At 43.0% G+C, this 17136-nt stretch overlaps 1 protein-coding gene across 1 annotated transcript; it reads right to left on the bottom strand.

The window, feature by feature from the left end:
• Positions 1–15394: 15394 nt before the first annotated feature.
• LOC138071557 (small ribosomal subunit protein eS4, X isoform-like) lies at positions 15395–16186 on the bottom strand. Its single transcript, XM_068963082.1, has one exon. It carries the CDS (start codon positions 16184–16186, stop codon positions 15395–15397), a length of 792 nt encoding a protein of 263 aa, XP_068819183.1.
• Positions 16187–17136: the final 950 nt, after the last annotated feature.

Here is a 17136-nt window from a genome sequence, read left to right as displayed (position 1 = left end):
TAATGTGACTCCTTTACTACATGCAACCAACTGGCAGATACTTGGCTGTTGGCCATTCAAATCCTAGAGTCCATCTGCCAACAGGATTGCCTTTACCCCTCCTGGGCTCACAGATGTATACAGGATGGCAATTAGCTCAAGCCATGGCTAAACAATGTCATTCCAGCTATTTTCCACAAAAATATTCACACCCCGTGCCAGGATGAATAACCAACTAATAACCCAATGTCATTGGTGGTTCACGTATACACTGTGTATGAAACCAGCTTATATGAGTGTTATATTCTCATGAAGTACTTTGCCTCATGTTATTCTGCATTTCTCCTCATAACAACCTGGGAGGGGGTGGGTAAGATAGGTGCTACCCTCTCCTCTTTCAAAATGATGAGGCTAAGACATAGAATGTTATTGTTCCAAGTAATACAGCTGTAGCACAGGGAACTATATTCAATATCTTGTGATAAACCATAATGGAGAAGAATATGAAAAAGGATATATATCTGTAAAAGTGAGTCACTTGCTGTACAGCAGAAATTCACACATCATGTAAATCAACTATACTTCAATACATTTTTTTTAAAGTAATACAGCTGGTCAGTGAGAGGCCCAGGCCTAGAACTCAGGATTCCTGACTCCCAGTGCTCTCTCTAGGTGCTAGGTGTCAACAGAAAGGGAGTTGTGGTCAGTATAGGTAAGAGAGACAGAGGAGCTCTTAGAATGGCTTCATCAGCACCCCGTCACACTGGCCCACCCACATGCAGCACTGACAAAGGAAGATGTCTGAGCTTTTCAATGCGAAGACTGACTGTCCCACTGAATGCAAAGAGAAGTCCTCCATGTTAACAAGCATATTCTCTTGCAGCCACCAAAAAACACTGAGCTTAACCCAGCATCTCCTTCTCCCTGGAAACTCAGCTTTGGAATTTCACCAGCCTGATCTCCACAATCACACTGTGTAATCCCTACAACATGGCTATGAACTCACCCAATTCCTCAGCTTCATGGCTTCTTTTCAGGAACAAGGAGGGGAAAGCTTGCCGCCCTGCAAAGAGAACACCTTGGACCATTGATCAGCATTCATGGCAAAAAAAAACAAAAAAAAATCTCAAAGATAAACAGGGCTGCCCTTAAACAAGTTGTATTCTACCCAATTTTGCCCTGGGCTGTATTTCTCATGAGCCCATCAATTTCTCAGAAAGCTATTTTTATTGTTTTTATATAATGACTATGCCTGCAGGACTATGAACTTCTGCACTGGAGAAGAGCCACAAATAAGGCAGAGTCATGGTTTTCACCCACAAACACGGCAAGTCATTTCATACTCCCTGGCCCTACTAATTACTGAAAATAATTATGCAACAGTGAGAGCTTTCTCCCTCATTGTGTTTGAACTGATCATAATAGAAAGCCCTCAGGCAAATTAGAAGTCTAGCAACTGCTTTGTTCAGAGTGGGAGAGAATAGTAAACTGGGAGGAGGAGGGCACAGGAGTAGAGCCAAGGAGAACTGGAGTGACTTAGGTTCATGCAGGAAATTTCTCATCTCAGAGTCAATTTCCTTGTATCTCTTCCCGTATTTTAAGTGCAAAACAAGAATAATAGCTCAAGTGTGTCCTGGTTGAACCATAGGCTCTCCCTGAACTGGAATAGGTAGCTCTTCAGTCAGGTCAATGAAGTGATTTTCTTGGCAGAGAGAGATCACTGGCTTCTGTGGCAGTTCCCAGTCAGGGCTCCCAGAACTCGTCAGTGGCAACCAGTGAATCCAAGATACTGTAAGGGAGGGGCTGCTCCAGCCTCTACAGCACCCAACTCCCTGCAAATGCTCATGGTCAGTTTCATCCCTGGCACCTATGTTCCATCCCTTGATTGCTTGTTTCTGATTTTTATAAGTAAAATGTATACAGAGAAATGCACAGGTCTTAAGTGTACCATTCAAAGTTGTTATTCAGTCGCTAAGTCGTGTCTGACTCTTTGCAACCCCATGGACTGCAGCACGACAGGCTTCCCTGTCCTTCACCATCTCCCGGAGTTTGCTCAAACTCTTGTCCATTAAGTCAGTGATGCCATCCAACCATCTCATCCTCTTGTCCCCTTCTCCTTCTGCCCTCAATCTTTTCCAGCATCAGGGTCTTTTCCAATGAGTCGGCTCTTTCGATCAGGTGCCCAAAGTATTGGAGTTTCAGCTTCAGCATCAGTCCTTCTAATGAATACTCAGGGTTGATTTCCTTTAGGATTGACTGGTTTGATCACTTTGCTGTTCAAGGGACTCTCAAGAGTCTTCTCCAGCCCCACAGTTTGAAAGTTATCAATTCTTCGTCACTCAGCCTTCTTTATGATCCAACTCTCACATCCATACATGACTACTGGAAAAACCATTTTTGACTATATAGACCCTGTCAGCAAAGTGACGTCTCTGCTTTTTCATACACTGTCTAGATTTGTCATAGCTTTTCCTCTAAGAAGTAAGCATCTTTTAATTTCATGGCTACAATCACTGTCTGCAGTGATTTTGGAGCCTTTTCCCCTTCTATTTGCCATAAAGTGATGGGACAGGATGCAGTGATCTGGTTTTTGAATGTTGAGTTTCAAGCCAGCTTTTTCACTCTCTTCTTTAATCCTCATTAAGAGGTGCTTTAGTTCCTCTTCACCTTCTGCCAGTAGAGTGGTATCATCAACCTATCTCAGGTTGTTGATATTTTTCCCGGCAATCTTGATTCCAGCTTGTGACTAACCCAGTCCAGCATTTCTCATGATGTACTCTGAATATAAGTTAATATAAGTTAAATAAACACAGTGACAATATACAGCCTTGATGTACTCCTTTCCCAATTTGGAACCAGTCTGTTGTTCCATGTAAGGTTTTAACTGTTGCTTCTTGACCCACATACAGCTTTCTCAGGAGACAGGTAAAGTGGTCTGGTATTCTCATCTTTTTAAGAGTTTCCCACAGTTTGTTGTGATCCACACAGTCAAAGGTCTTAGTGTAGTCAATGAAGCAGAAGTAGATTTTTTTCTTTCTAGAATTCTCTTACTTTCTCTATGATCCAACAAAAGTTGGCAATTTCATTTCTGATTCCTCTGCCCTTTCTAAACCCAGCTGGACATCTGGAAGTTCTTGATTCATGCACTGCTGAAGCCTAGCTTGAAGGATTTTGAACATAACCTTAATAGCATGTGAAATTAGCACAATTATATCGTAATTTTAACATTCTTTGGCATTGCTCTTCTTTGGGATTGGAATGAAAATTGACTTTTCCAGTCCTGTGGCCACTGCTGAGTTTTCCAAATTTGCTGACATATTGAGTGGACGACAATAACAGCATCATCTTTGGGGATTTTAAATACCTCAGCTGGAATTGCATCACCTCCACTAGCCTTGTTTGTAACAATGCTTCTTAAGGCCCACTTGACTTCACACTCCAGGATGTCTGGCTCTAGGTGAGTGACCACACCACTGTGGTTTTCTGGGTCATACATACACAGAACTTTTTTGTATAGTTCTGTGTATTCTTGCCACCTCCTAATCTCTTCTGCTTCTGTTAGGCCCTTACCATTTCTGTCCTTTGTAATGCCCATCCTTGTATGAAGTATTCCCTTGATATTTCCAATTTTCTTGAAGATATCTCTAGTCTGTCCCATTCTATCATTTTCCTCTACTTCTTTGCATTGTTCATTTAAGAAGGCTTTCTTATCTCTCCTTGCTATTCTCTGGAACTCTGCATTCAGATGGGTATATTTTTCCTTTTATCACTTGCCTTTCACTTCTCTTCTTTTCTCAGCTATATGTAAGGCCTCCTCAGACAACCACTTTACCTTCTTGCATTTTTTTTCCTTGGGGATGCTTTTGGTCATTGGGCTTCCCAGGTGGTGCTAGTGGTAAAGAACCTGCCTGCCAATGCAAGAGATGTAAGAGACGCAGTTCAATCCCTGGGTCAGGAACATCCCCTGGAGGAGGAAATGGCAACCCACTCCAGTATTCTTGCCTGGAGAATACCATGGACAGAGGGAATCCATAGGGTCACAAGGAGTCAGACACGACTGAAGCAACGTAACATGCACACATGGTTTTTGTCATTTAGTTCAGTTCAGTTCAGTCACTCAGTTGTGTCCGACTCTGCAACCCCATGAATCGCAGCATGCCAGGCCTCCCTGTCCATCACCAACTCCTGGAGTTCACTCAGACTCACGTCCATCGAGTCAGTGATGCCATCCAGCCATCTCATCCTCTGTCATCCCCTTCTCCTCCTGCCCCCAATCCCTCCCAGCATCAGAGTCTTTTCCAATGAGTCAAGTCTTCGCATGAGGTGGCCAAAGTACTGGAGCTTCAGCTTTAGCATCATTCCTTCCAAAGAAATCCCAGGGCTGATTTCCTTTAGGATGGACTGGTTGGATCTCCTTGCAGTCCAAGGGACTCTCAAGAGTCTTCTCCAACACCACAGTTCAAAAGCATCAATTCTTCGGCGCTCAGCCTTCTTCACAGTCCAACTCTCACATCCATACATGACCACAGGAAAAACCATAACCTTGACTAGACAGACCTTTGTTGGCAAAGTAATGTCTCTGCTTTTGAATATGCTATCTAGGTTGGTCATAACTTTTCTTCCAAGGAGTAAGCGTCTTTTAATTTCATGGCTGCAGTCACCATCTGCAGTGATTTTGGAGCCCAAAAAAATAAAGTCTGACACTGTTTCCACTGTTTCCCCATCTATTTCCCATGAAGTGATGGGACCAGATGCCATGATCTTCGTTTTCTGAATGTTGAGCTTTAAGCCAACTCTTTCACTCTCCACTTTCACTTTCATCAAGAGGCTTTTTAGTTCCTCTTCACTTTCTGCCATAAGGGTGGTGTCATCTGCATATCTGAGGTTATTGATATTTCTCCCAGCAATCTTGATTCCAGCTTGTGATTCTTCCAGCCCAGCATTTCTCATAATGTACTCTGCATATAAGTTAAATAAGCAGGGTGACAATATACAGCCTTGATGTACTCCTTTTCCTATTTGGAACCAGTCTGTTGTTCCCTGTCCAGTTCTAACTGTTGCTTCCTGACCTGCATATAGGTTTCTCAAAAGGCAGGTCAGGTGGTCTGGGATTCCCATCTCTTTAAGAATTTTCCACAGTGGATTGTGATCCACACAGTCAAAGGCTTTGGCATAGTCAATAAAGCAGAAATAGATGTTTTTCTGGAACTCTCTTGCTTTTTCAATGATCCAGCAGATGTTGGCAATTTGGGTCATTACCTCCTGCAAAATATGAACTTTCATCCATAGTTCTTCAGGTACTCTGTCTACGAGATCTAGTCCCTTGAATCTATTCATCACCTCCACAGTATGATCATTAGGACTTTGATTTAGGTCATACCTGAATGGCCTAGTGGTTTCTTCAATTTAAGTCTGAATGTGGCAATAAGGAGCTTATGATTTGAGCCACAGTCAGCTCCAGGTCTCATTTTTTTCTGACTATACAGAGCTTCTCCAACTTCAGCTACAAAGAATATAATCAATCTGATTTCGGTATTGACCATCTGGTGATGTCCATGTATACAGTCATCTCCTGTGTTGTTGGAAAAGGTTGTTTGCTATGACAATGCATTCTCTTGGCAAAACTGTTAACCTTTGCCCTATTTCATTTTTTACTCCAAAGCCAGACTTGCCTGTTACTCCATCTCTTGACTTCCTACTTTTTCATTCCAATCCCCTATGATGAAAAGGACATCATTTTTGGTATTAGTTCTAGAAGGTCTTGTATGTCTTCACAGAACTCATCAACTTTAGCTTCTTCAGCATTAGTGGTTAGAGCATAGGTTTGAATTATTATGACGTTGAATGGTTTGCCTTGGAAACAAACCAAGATTATTCTGTCATTTTTGAGATTGCATCCAAGTACTGCATTTTGGAATCTTTTGTTGACTATGAGGGCTACTCCATTTCTCCTAAGGGATTCTTCCCCACAGTGGTAGATATAACAACCACCTGAATTAAATTTATCCATTCATATCCACTTTAGTTTGTTGATTCCTAAGATGCTGATGTTCAATATAGCCATCTCCTGCTTGACCAGGTCCAATTTACCTTGATTCATGGAACTAACATTCCAGGTTCCTATGCAATATTGTTCTTTACAGCACTGAACTTGACTTTCACCAACAGGCACGTCCACAACTGAGTGCTGTTTCCACTTTGGCCCAGTCTCTTCGTTCTTTCTGAAACTATTAGCAATTGCCCTCTCCTCTTCCTCAGTAGCATATGGGACACCTTCTGACCTGTGGGGTTTCATCTTCTGATGTCACATCTTTTTGCCTTTTCATACTGTTCATGAGTTTCTCCAGGCAAGAATACTGGAGTGGGTTGCCATTTACTCCTCCAGTGGACCACGTTTTGTCAGAACTCTTCAGTATGACCCATCCACCCTGAGTGACCTTGTATGGCATGGCCCAGCTTTATTGAGTTACACAAACACCTTCAACAAGGCTGTGATCCCTGAAAGGAACCATTCAATGAGTTTTGATAATGCACACACAAGGATAACCCACATCCCAATCAAGATATAGAATATATCACTCACCCCGGTTCCCTCATTCCTCTTTGTAGTCAGCACACATGCTCATACAAACATATGTGTGCACACCACCCTCAGAGCCCCAGTGGTCTGACTGTTCTCACTATGCCCTATTTTAGTACTTCAGTCAGTCAGTTCAGTTGCTGTCATGTTCAACTCTTTGCGACCCCATGGACTGCAGCACATCAGGCCTCCCTGTCCATCACCAACTCCCAGAACTTGCTCAAACTCATGTCCATCGAGTTGGTGATCCCATCCAACCATCTCATCTTCTGTTATCCCCTTCTCCTCCCACCTTCAATCTTTCCCAGTATCACAGTCTTTTCCAATGAGTCAGTTCTTCACATCAAGTCGCCAGCACATCAGAGCTTCAGCTTCAGCATTGCTCTTCCAATGAATATTCAGGACTGATTTCCTTTAGGATTGACTGGTTTGATCTCCTTGCAGTCCAAGTGACTCTCAAGTGTCTTCTCCAACACCACAGTTTAACATCACAGTATTCATGTAATGGAAACATAATACCATATACTCTTTAGGATAAGGCTTCTTTCACTTTCATAGATATTCATCTATATATTTATTCACTAAGTAGAACTCTAATACATGACTATACTATAGTTTTTTTTAATTCCTTCACCAGCTGATAGACATTTGGGTTGTTTCCACTTGGAGGTAATAAAACTGGTATAATCCTTCTTTTACAAGTGGAATCAGGCTTCCATTTCATTTCTCTTGGGAAAATGCCTAGGAGTGAGATGACTGGGTCATAGGGTAAAAGTGTGCTTAGTTAAATATGAAACTACCAGATTTTTTTTCCAAAGTGGCCTGCCATTTTACCTTTCCATCAAAGATGTGTGAATATTCCAATTGTTTCCATCTTTCCCCACACCTGCCAGTCAGTCTTTTTTAATTTTAGCCATCCCAGTGAATGTACAGCGGTATCCCATGATTTTGGTATGCTTTCCCTAATGACCAATGATGTTTAACACTTTTTCTGGTACGTATCAGCCATTTGTATTTTCTCCCTTTGAGAAGTGTCTGTTGAAACCATTTGCCTATTTTTTTACTGTATTTTCTCATTATTGAGTTATAAGAGTTCTTTATATATTCTGTGTATAAGTTCTTAATGCTGTGAATATTTTCTCTCAATCTAAGACTTACGTATCCATTTTCTGAATGGTATCATTTGGTGAGAAGTTACAAATTTTTATGACATTTAGTTTATCATATTTTTCTTTTATGATTTTTGTTTTTTGTGTCCTAAGAATATAATCAATTTTAAGTCCTGTTGATGCTCCCTCTTCAAGTGGTCTTGTTTCTGGCCCCTTTTCCGTTTTCTTTCTTTTTTGCAAATAACCAACTCCAAGCCACCATCATCTTTTGTCAAGACTATGAACTCTTCAGAAGCCAAAATGGATCTCACAGTTCCCAACTCTCCACTCCCACCCCTACCAGTCCCTCCTTTGGTCTCCCCTATCCTTGCCACACCCTTGATTCTTCTCTTGCTCTTACACCATATGTTAAGTGCGTCAAGAAATCATACAAGCTTTCTTCTCACACACATATCACAGTCTAATTGGAGTATAGCAGCAGGTGTTTTTCTAGTCTTCTCTAGAAGAGTGCAAGCTCCTTGAGACAGAGATGCTACCTCACTTACACTCGTGCAAAGAGAAGGCAATTGTTTACATGCTGCAATGTCACGCACCAGAGAGCATCTCTCTCCCATCACAGTGCTCACACGTCTCAAGTATCAACATCAGAACTCCTTTGTCTGGGTTCCTGAGTCTATTTCAAATGCCAGCATTCCTGGCATGTCCCACCAAAGTATTAGTGGTGCATCACATCTGCTTCCTTCGTGTGAATGCATTAGCCCATAGGGGAGAAGGAGAACACCACCCAAAGAGAAGGACAATGGAAAGAAAGGCCCACAGTACAATTTCATCTTGCCTTTGCCCTGCACATTGCCAACACCCCATGGGTAGCAGAGTGGTCCCCGACTGGCTACACAAGGAAATGTTTATACTCAGAATGTACCCATACTATTCCTTTCCTCCACAGATGTTACTCACACCAGAGAACATAAAATAAATTTCTTCAAGACCTTAGAAGAATAATTTTTATAAAAAGTTAAACAATAGAAAGAAGTAAGAATCTAACCAAGATGATGGAAACTGGTAAAACCTTTCTGAAAAGCAATTTGGCTCTCGGCATCATAAGCCTTTGACCCAGCAATTCCCCATTTGGAAGTCAATCCTCTGTGGGGAAACAAAATCCAGAAAAATAATTCTACGTAATGATACACATTTATAATGGTCAACAAAACGGACAACCGAACTGTCCAACAATAGTGGGTTGGGTAACAGATATAAGGGAATACTAAGCAGTCAATCAAAGTTGTATTTTCATGGAATATTTAATGACCTGGGGAAATGCTCATGATATAATTAAAGTGGATAAACTAAATGCAAAACTACAAATGCAGTATGTGTATATTTTTGATGGTGTTTATTGTGTAAACAATTTGTCTATTGTGCCTAGAATAGTGCCTGCCATGTAATAGTGCTTGGCTCAATAAATAATCATTAAATGGATAAATGTCATATATATAATATGTGATAGTCGGTCTAGTCAAACTCAAAAATATAGTCCGTTTATGTTTTTTTCCAGTAGTCATGTATGGATGTGAGAGTTGGACTATAAAGAAAGTTGAGCCCCAAAGAATTGATGCTTTTGAACTGTGGTGTTGGAGAAGACTCTTGAGAGTCCCTTGGACTGCAAGGAGATCAAGCCAGTTCATCCTAAAGGAAACCAATCCTGAATATTCATTGGAAGGACTGATGCTGAAGCTGAAACTCCAATACTTTGGCCACCTGATGCAAAGAACTGACTCATTTGAAAAGACCCTGATGCTGGGAAAGATTGAAGGCAGGAGGAGAAGGGGATGACAGAGGATGAGATGGTTGTATGGCCTCATCGACTTGATGGACATGAGTTTGAGCAAGCTCTGAGAATTGGTGATGGACAGGGAAGCCTGGTGTGCTACAGTCCATGCAGTCGCAGAGTTGGACACGATTGAGCGGCTGAACTGAACTGAACTGAATGTAACATTATATAACACAGTCTTTGAATGATTAAAATATTTGAGTGTTCACAATGTATCACACTCTACACAGAAAGCTTTACATGGTATGTGCATGCATGTGTGCTAAGTCGCTTCAGTCATGTCCAATTCTGTGCAACCCTATGGACTGTAGCCTGCCAGGCTCCTCTGTCCATGGGATTCTCCAAGCAAGAATACTGGAGTGGGTTGTCATGCCCTCCTCCAGGGGATCTTCCCCACCCAGGGATCGAACCCAAGTCTATCTACATTGGCAGGCGGATTCTTTACCACTAGCGCCACCTGGGAAACCCTTTACATGTTGTACACACCACATTTCATTCTTACCACAATCCTTGTGAGACAGTTAGTGGCACTGTATCAATTTTTACAGAAAAGGAAGTTGAAAGTCTGAAAGGGTAAATAATTGTATCAAAGGACACTCAGTTACTAAATGGCAGAGCTAGGATTCCCACCCAGGCAGTCTGATTTCACAGCCTAAGCTCTGTAACAATACAGTAACACCATGCAGATTCAGCATTTATAGGGAAAAAAAGACAAGGAGAGAAAAACACCAGTATGTTACCAGTACCTTATCTCTGGCTGACAGGGTAAAAAGGCATTGGTACATTCTGCTTTTGTTTTTCTTTATTTTCCAAATTCCCTATAATAATTCAGTTCAGTTCGGTTCAGTTCAGTCACTCAGTCATGTTCGACTCTTTGTGACCCCCATGGACTGCAGCACGCCAGGCTTCCCTGTCCATCACCAACTCTCGGAGCTTACTCAAACTCACATCCATTGAGTCGGTGATGCCATCCAACCATAATTATGCATTGCTTTTTTACTCGGATTTTTTTTGTTTCTAATCAAGAATTTACCCAGGAACTTTGAAGTTCTCAGCACTCAAGTTCAGCCCTTGGTCCCAACTCCACTCTCACATTCTTGGGGCAGATCCACTTCCCTGCCGTCCTAACCTAGCACTGTGCTCTGACCTCTTGCCAAATCTACCTGATTTCCAGCTGTAAGTGTAAACAATGCTTCCTGGCAGAGGCTGGAGTTAGCTGTGTCCCTCTGCAGTCCCTAGTATCCAGCTTTCTGGCTTTCCTTGGTCTAATCCCTTGTTCTGCCTTGGCCCCAGGTTCTCTGCCTCCTGGCAAACCATCCCCCACAATCCCTTACCCCTATCTTTCTCTCACAGAGCCTATAGGGCCAGTATGGCATTATGGCAACAGCGACTACCACAGCTGGCGGCAGAGGGGGGTGGAGTGTGTACAGAGTCCTTGCAGCATGCAGGATCCAGGGACAAGCCACAACAGCACTCTCTTTCCTCTGCGACATCTTCACTTCCCTCTTCAATTACAGACTCCAAGCTGATCACACCACGTTAATAAGGCCCTGATCAATGCTAAGGAGTTATTTTATGATTCCTGCAGGTTGTATTCCTATTATTATTACACACCACAGCATCACATTAGCTTTCAAAAAACAAACCAGCATTGATCTGCTGACTCACTCTATGGTCTCCTATGACGCCCAGATCTTTCCATTATGTTTGCATCTCCAGGCAAAGAGAGAATTGATTTCCTCTCCAGCCCTCCATAAGAAGTTCCTGTTCATTCACCGCTCCCAATCTTCCCCCGACCCTCCCATCCTCTGGACAGAAATTGGAGAAATGCAGAAAGCAACAAAACCCTCAGGTCTATTTGTTAAAGCCCTGAAAAGCAACAACCAAAAAGACAAAAGCATTACAAGAAGTAAACTAAAGGCTTTTTGCCTAATTTCCCCAGATCTCTCCAATTTTTGATTTGAAAACTTTATAACCAAAATTATACTTTATTTTTTATGCTATAAATCAATACAATGGAGTAGTTAAGAGCTGAAGTTATGGAGTCAGAGAGATCTAGACTTAAAAGCCAGTTCCCAAATCTCCTAGCTGTATGATCTTGAACAAACCACTTTGCCTCTTGAGACCTCAGTTTTACCACCTGCAAAATGGGAGTAATTATAGTACAGTCAGGCTTCCCTGGTGGCTCAGCAGTAAAGAATCTGCCTGCAATGCAAGGGACTAGGGTTTGATCCCTGGGTCAGGAAGATTCCCTGGATGAGGGCATGGCTGCCCACTCCAGTATTCTGGCCTGGGAAATCCCATAGACAGAGGAGACTAGTGGGCTACAGTTCATAAGCTTGCAAAGAGTCAGACATGACTAAAGGGACTGAGCATACATGAATACTACAGTGAGCTCTGCAATAATGTGATGTATCACAGTTTTACATGTTAGATGATTAAGAAATACATAAAAACTATAATAAAGGTAGCACTTTAAAAAGACTTGATTTGTAACAACAACAACAAAAAAGACCTGACTTGTGGAGGCAGCTGTTAAGAGGGTTGCAGCTTTTGAGTTCTTACGCCATGGTGGAGGGAGGGTGATATGAAATCAGACAGAAATTTGTCAAGCACATGTGGGCAAGTGTGGCTCATATCACACATGGTGAACTGACAGAGCTGGTGGACGTTTGGATCGTGTATGTGTGTGTGTGTGTTCATGCATGCACAAGTGCACTCATATTCCTGCATGCACACGCTTTGCGTACTACTCTGTGGCTCAGTTCAGCTACATGCAGTTTCCTGTGTTCACTGAGACTTTCTCATGGAGAGATTGTGCACAAGCATACACGAAGTTCATGTTATGCTCAAACTGGTCCCTAAAACATCAATCCCATTAGAACAAATTCACATTTCTCAAAAGAAGATTTTATAGCAGAACTGACTGTACCAATCTCCTCGGCTTGGGAAGATTACATGAAATAATGCCTTTAGCAAAAAGCCTAGTACCTGGTAAGCTCGCAGTAAATGATAGCTGCAGATAGCCAAAGCAACACTAGTAGCTCAACCACTGTAGCCCTACAGTGCCTGCAGGTAGGACCCAGAACCACTTCAATGTGGGTTTTCCTTCACATATCTGATGAGAGGCAACAAAAGTCCAGTAAAGCTCATCTCAGTTTGGATTCATCTTTTGCCACACCCTACTTGCTAACCAAGTGTGTGTAACACTTGCAATTAATTCTGGAACACCTTTTATGGCCCTACAGTACCAAACCATGGCTAAGCAGTGTAGAATTTACAGAAGAGCCACAACAGCCCAACGGCCTAAAAGAGTTTCCTCTGGGGACTTCCCTGTTGGTCCAGTGGCTAAGTCTCCACGTTCCCAATACAGGGGACCTGGGTTCAATCCCTGGTCAGGGAACTAGACCAAACATGCCACAACTAAAGATCCTCCAAGCCTTAACAAAGATCAAAGATCCTGCGTGCAGCAACTAAGACCTGGTGCAGCCAAATAAACACACAATACATTTTTTAAAAAAGAGTTTCCTCTGATGATCAGTGGGAAGAGTGAGGTGTAAGGGGAGCCAGGGTGGTCTGGTTGAAGGGCCTCCGATAAACAATAGACACTGTTGGTTCTGGAGAGGGCAGTGACATAATCAGAGCCATTGCTTAGAGCAGATGTCAGCAAATTTTGCTCACAAGAGGCCAGATTATAAATTTTTAGACTTTGCAGGCCATATGAGTTTTGTTATAACTAATCAAATCTGCTACTGCAGCATGAAAAGAGCCATAGACAAAACATCCATGAATGAACATGGCTGGGTTCCAATAAAACTTTCCTCATTAAAACAAAACAGGCAGATAGAACAAGATGGAGGAGGAGTAGGAGGATGCGGAATACATCTTTCTCCACGGATACATCAGGAATACACCTTCAGACACAGAAGTGCATGCAGACACCAGCTGGGAGCACACAGGAGTACCTGACCAGTGGAGAAGAATATACGGAACCACACAAAAACTCAGTAGGATGAAGGAAGCAGGGGGCAAAACAGGAGTACTAGTAGGACTGGACCTGCCCTTGGTGGGTGGGGAAACTGAAGCAGGGGTCTAATTCCCACCTCAGGGCAATTGTATGGGTCAGAGGAGAAACATTTAAGGCTGAGAGTGAAGCAGCTGATCTGTCACAGCCTAAATGGAATGAGAATCAGACAATTTGCCACAGACATACGTACCCTGGACAGAGACACAGGTCCCCGGGAAGGTGCAGTGGCTAGGAGCTGGAGTTCAGGGATTGTGGAGCAATCCCAGGGTGAGGGCTGCTGTTGACTGCTGGGAGATGGACTGAGGGGACGTGAGGGAGGAGACTGTGGTGGGAAATGCCTATGGGGGAAAGTCAGGCAGCCATGGAAGTAAGGTGATGCTGCTGAGTCATGCATAGCGGGTGGAGCCATCACCATAGCCTCTCTCTCCCCACACATCAGCACTGGCAGCTGAACAATAGAGAGGCTGGCCTATCAACCGCCTGTTGTGTGGAACAACAGAGTAGGACCCCACCCAGGGTGCTCCCTTTTGGTGCCTGATGCACCAAACAACAGAGTAGGACCCCAGGCAAGGGAGCCCTCTAAGTGCCTGAACAGGCGGAGCAACGCAGAAAGACTAGCCAAAGAGGCCTTATGATCGCCAGCTACCAGAGGCTCGAGAAAAGGCTCTGATAGGGCCATAACTCCTGTGGCTGACGCAGTCCATGTCCCTGCATACTTAATACCTCCAGGGTCCCCACGACCCAAACAGCTGCACCACCTTCACGCGCAACCCTCACCAGGGCAAAGCTGCCACAAGGGGAAAAGTCTTGCATCTATGCACATGTGGTTGCTTTGGTCATGTCCAACTATTTGTGACCCTGTACACTATGGCCTGCCAGGTTTCTCTGCCAGGGGGGTTCTCCAGGCAAGAATGCTGGAGTGGGATACCATACCCTTCTAGAGCACTGTATTTCCTAGCCACCAACTCCTCTGAGTACCTGGTGCTGCCAGGGCACCTGTGACCCAAGCAACTGCACCACCTCTACCCCTGGCACTCACTGGGGCAGACCCAAGTCCTCTAGGGCAGCCTCAGGAACAAGCCCCAGTGGATGACCCACATGCAGAGGTGGAAATAAAATCACAATTGAAACCCAGGGCAGTGTGGCTAAAGAAGAGGACCCAAAACCTTCCCACCAGCTGTACAAGCTGCAGATTAAATCCACACAATAAACTAGGCAGACTCTGTGTCTATGGAATACATAAAAGGACATTGAGACCTCCCACAAAAGAAAATGCACTAGTTCTGACAGTTGTGGACATTGGAGGCAAGAACACACAGGAGTAGGACCAGATTAGAGTCTGAGCTGCCCCTACAGCAGGTCCAGAGATGAGCACAGCATTGGAGGGCATCCTAGGGAGGTGAGGTGAACTGTGACTCCCAGCGAGTGAAAGGACGCTGACAGCAGAGACTCAAGAAAAATATTTATTATTCTTATATTCGACTTGTTCTATAGTTACTTTTGGATTACTTTTTTCATTTTGGTTTCTTTTTTTCCTCTCCCCCACCCCCTCTCCGGTCTGTTGTAGTTGTCTAGTCATTGATTTTATTAGCACTATGAAATCTATTTAAACTTTTTTTAAATCACGCTTTTTATTTCTGTTATAAACTTCTGCCTCTATGTTGGCCTTTCACAGTTCTGTAGAGTTTTCCTTAAATTTTTAAATTTTTTAAACATTAATTTTTCTACATTTATTCCTTTGTTTGCTTTTCCTACTATTCTTTTCCCCCTTGCAGTTAATCTTTACAATATATAAAACTTCTTTTGTTTTTACTTGGTATTATCTTTAATTACAAAGAATTTTCCAATCACATCACATAGAGATCATTTTATCCACTGCTCTGTTTGGCTGCCAATCTCTTATCTTTCTCCTCAGCAATGGTAAGGCGAATACCCTTTCCATGGGGAAGAGGGATCCACGGTTTGTTGCCTTTGCCAATAACGAAAATGTTAGAGAGCCGTGTGGCAAAGCTGTTGCCGTTTGCATCTTTCACATGAACTAAATCAAAAGAACCTGGATGTCTCTCCCGGTTTGTAATCACACCAATTCTTCCCAGGTTAGCACCTCCAGTCACCATGCACAGGTTACCAGTGTCAAATTTGATGAAATCAGTAATCTTGCCAGTCTCCAAGTCAATCTGAATGGTGTCATTCACCTTGATGAGGGGATCAGGGTAATGGATGGTACGAGCATCATGGGTTACCAGATGAGGGAATCCTTTTGTCCCCACAAATATCTTTCTTACTTTGCACAATTTATACTTGGCCTCCTCAGGTGTAATATGATGAACAGCAAAGCGACCCTTGGTGTCACAGATCAAACGAAAATTCTCTCCAGTCTTATCAATGCTGATGACATCCATAAAACCAGCAGGGTAGGTTATATCTGTGCGGACTTTGACATTGATCTTAATGAAACGCTGCATGCAAATCTTCTTTACTTCATCTCCAGTTAGGGCATACTTAAGTCTATTCCTTAGGAAAGTGATTAGTGGGAGACATTCCCTTAGCTTGCGGGGACCGGTAGATGGAAGAGGGGCAAACACACCAGTCAGTTTATCCAGCATCCAATGTTTTGGAGCTGCTACGTGTTTCAGGTGCTTCTTGGGACCCTGAGCCATGGCTGAGCTAGGCACAAAAAGAGATATAAAACTTCTTTATCTATCTCTATTTAACTTTGCATTTCTATTCTTTCTTTCTTTTTCTCACCATATTTGTTAGTTTTGTTTTCATTGCTTTATTCCCCAGTTGGTACCTTGCTTTAGTTTTGTTTTCCAGTTTGTGCTTTAGTTAGTTTTGTTCTTAACTGGTGGATATCAGTTTTGGGTTCCTCTGTTTGCTGGGTCAACCTGTTGTACTTTATTTTTGTTGGACTGTTTTGATTTTGCTTATGGGTGTATATGTATGTGTGTATATTCCATTATTTTAATTATTATTTGCCTGGTTTTGTAATTGCCATTTGTCTGGGGTTTGTCTTTGGTTTCTCGTTTTAGGGTATCTGTTTCAATCTCATTTAATGCCATAACAAACCACCTGTGGAATCTACATTCCTGGCCAGACATCAAGCCCTGAGCCTTTGGAATGGGAGTACTTATTCCAAGACCCTAGACTACCAAAGAAATCCTAACCCTAGGGAGTATTAAATAGTGAGAAGTCCCAGAAAGGCAACCACTTGTATACAAGACTCACATCACCCAACTACCAGTAGCACTCTGTGCAGGATGCATCATCCAAACAACAAAAGTGAAAGTTGCTCAGTCGTGCCCAACTCTTTGAGTCCCCACGCTGCAAAGTTCCACAGCTCATGGAATCCTCCAGGCCAGAATACTGGAGTGAGTAGCTGTTCCCTTCTCCAGGGCATCTTCCCAACCCAGGGACTTAACCCAAGTCTCCTGCATTGCAGACAGATTCCTTACTGGCTGAGCCACCATGGAAGGCCTCCAAGCAACAACCAAGACAAAAATACAATCCAGTCAGCAGCCAGGATTACCATCTCATTCAGCCCTGCCTATCAGAGGGAAAAAAACCTCACTTCCTCCCACCAGAGGGACAAGTCACACCCTACACAAAG

Source organism: Capricornis sumatraensis, chromosome X (assembly GCF_032405125.1).
Source record: "Capricornis sumatraensis isolate serow.1 chromosome X, serow.2, whole genome shotgun sequence".
Lineage (NCBI taxonomy): Eukaryota > Metazoa > Chordata > Mammalia > Artiodactyla > Bovidae > Capricornis > Capricornis sumatraensis.
This window is presented reverse-complemented; position numbering and strand designations above follow the sequence as displayed.

What these genes read in the sequence shown, in the direction of transcription:
- LOC138071557 (XM_068963082.1), bottom strand. Translation starts at nt 16,186, where the DNA reads ATGGCTCAGGGTCCCAAGAAGCACCTGAAACACGTAGCAGCTCCAAAA.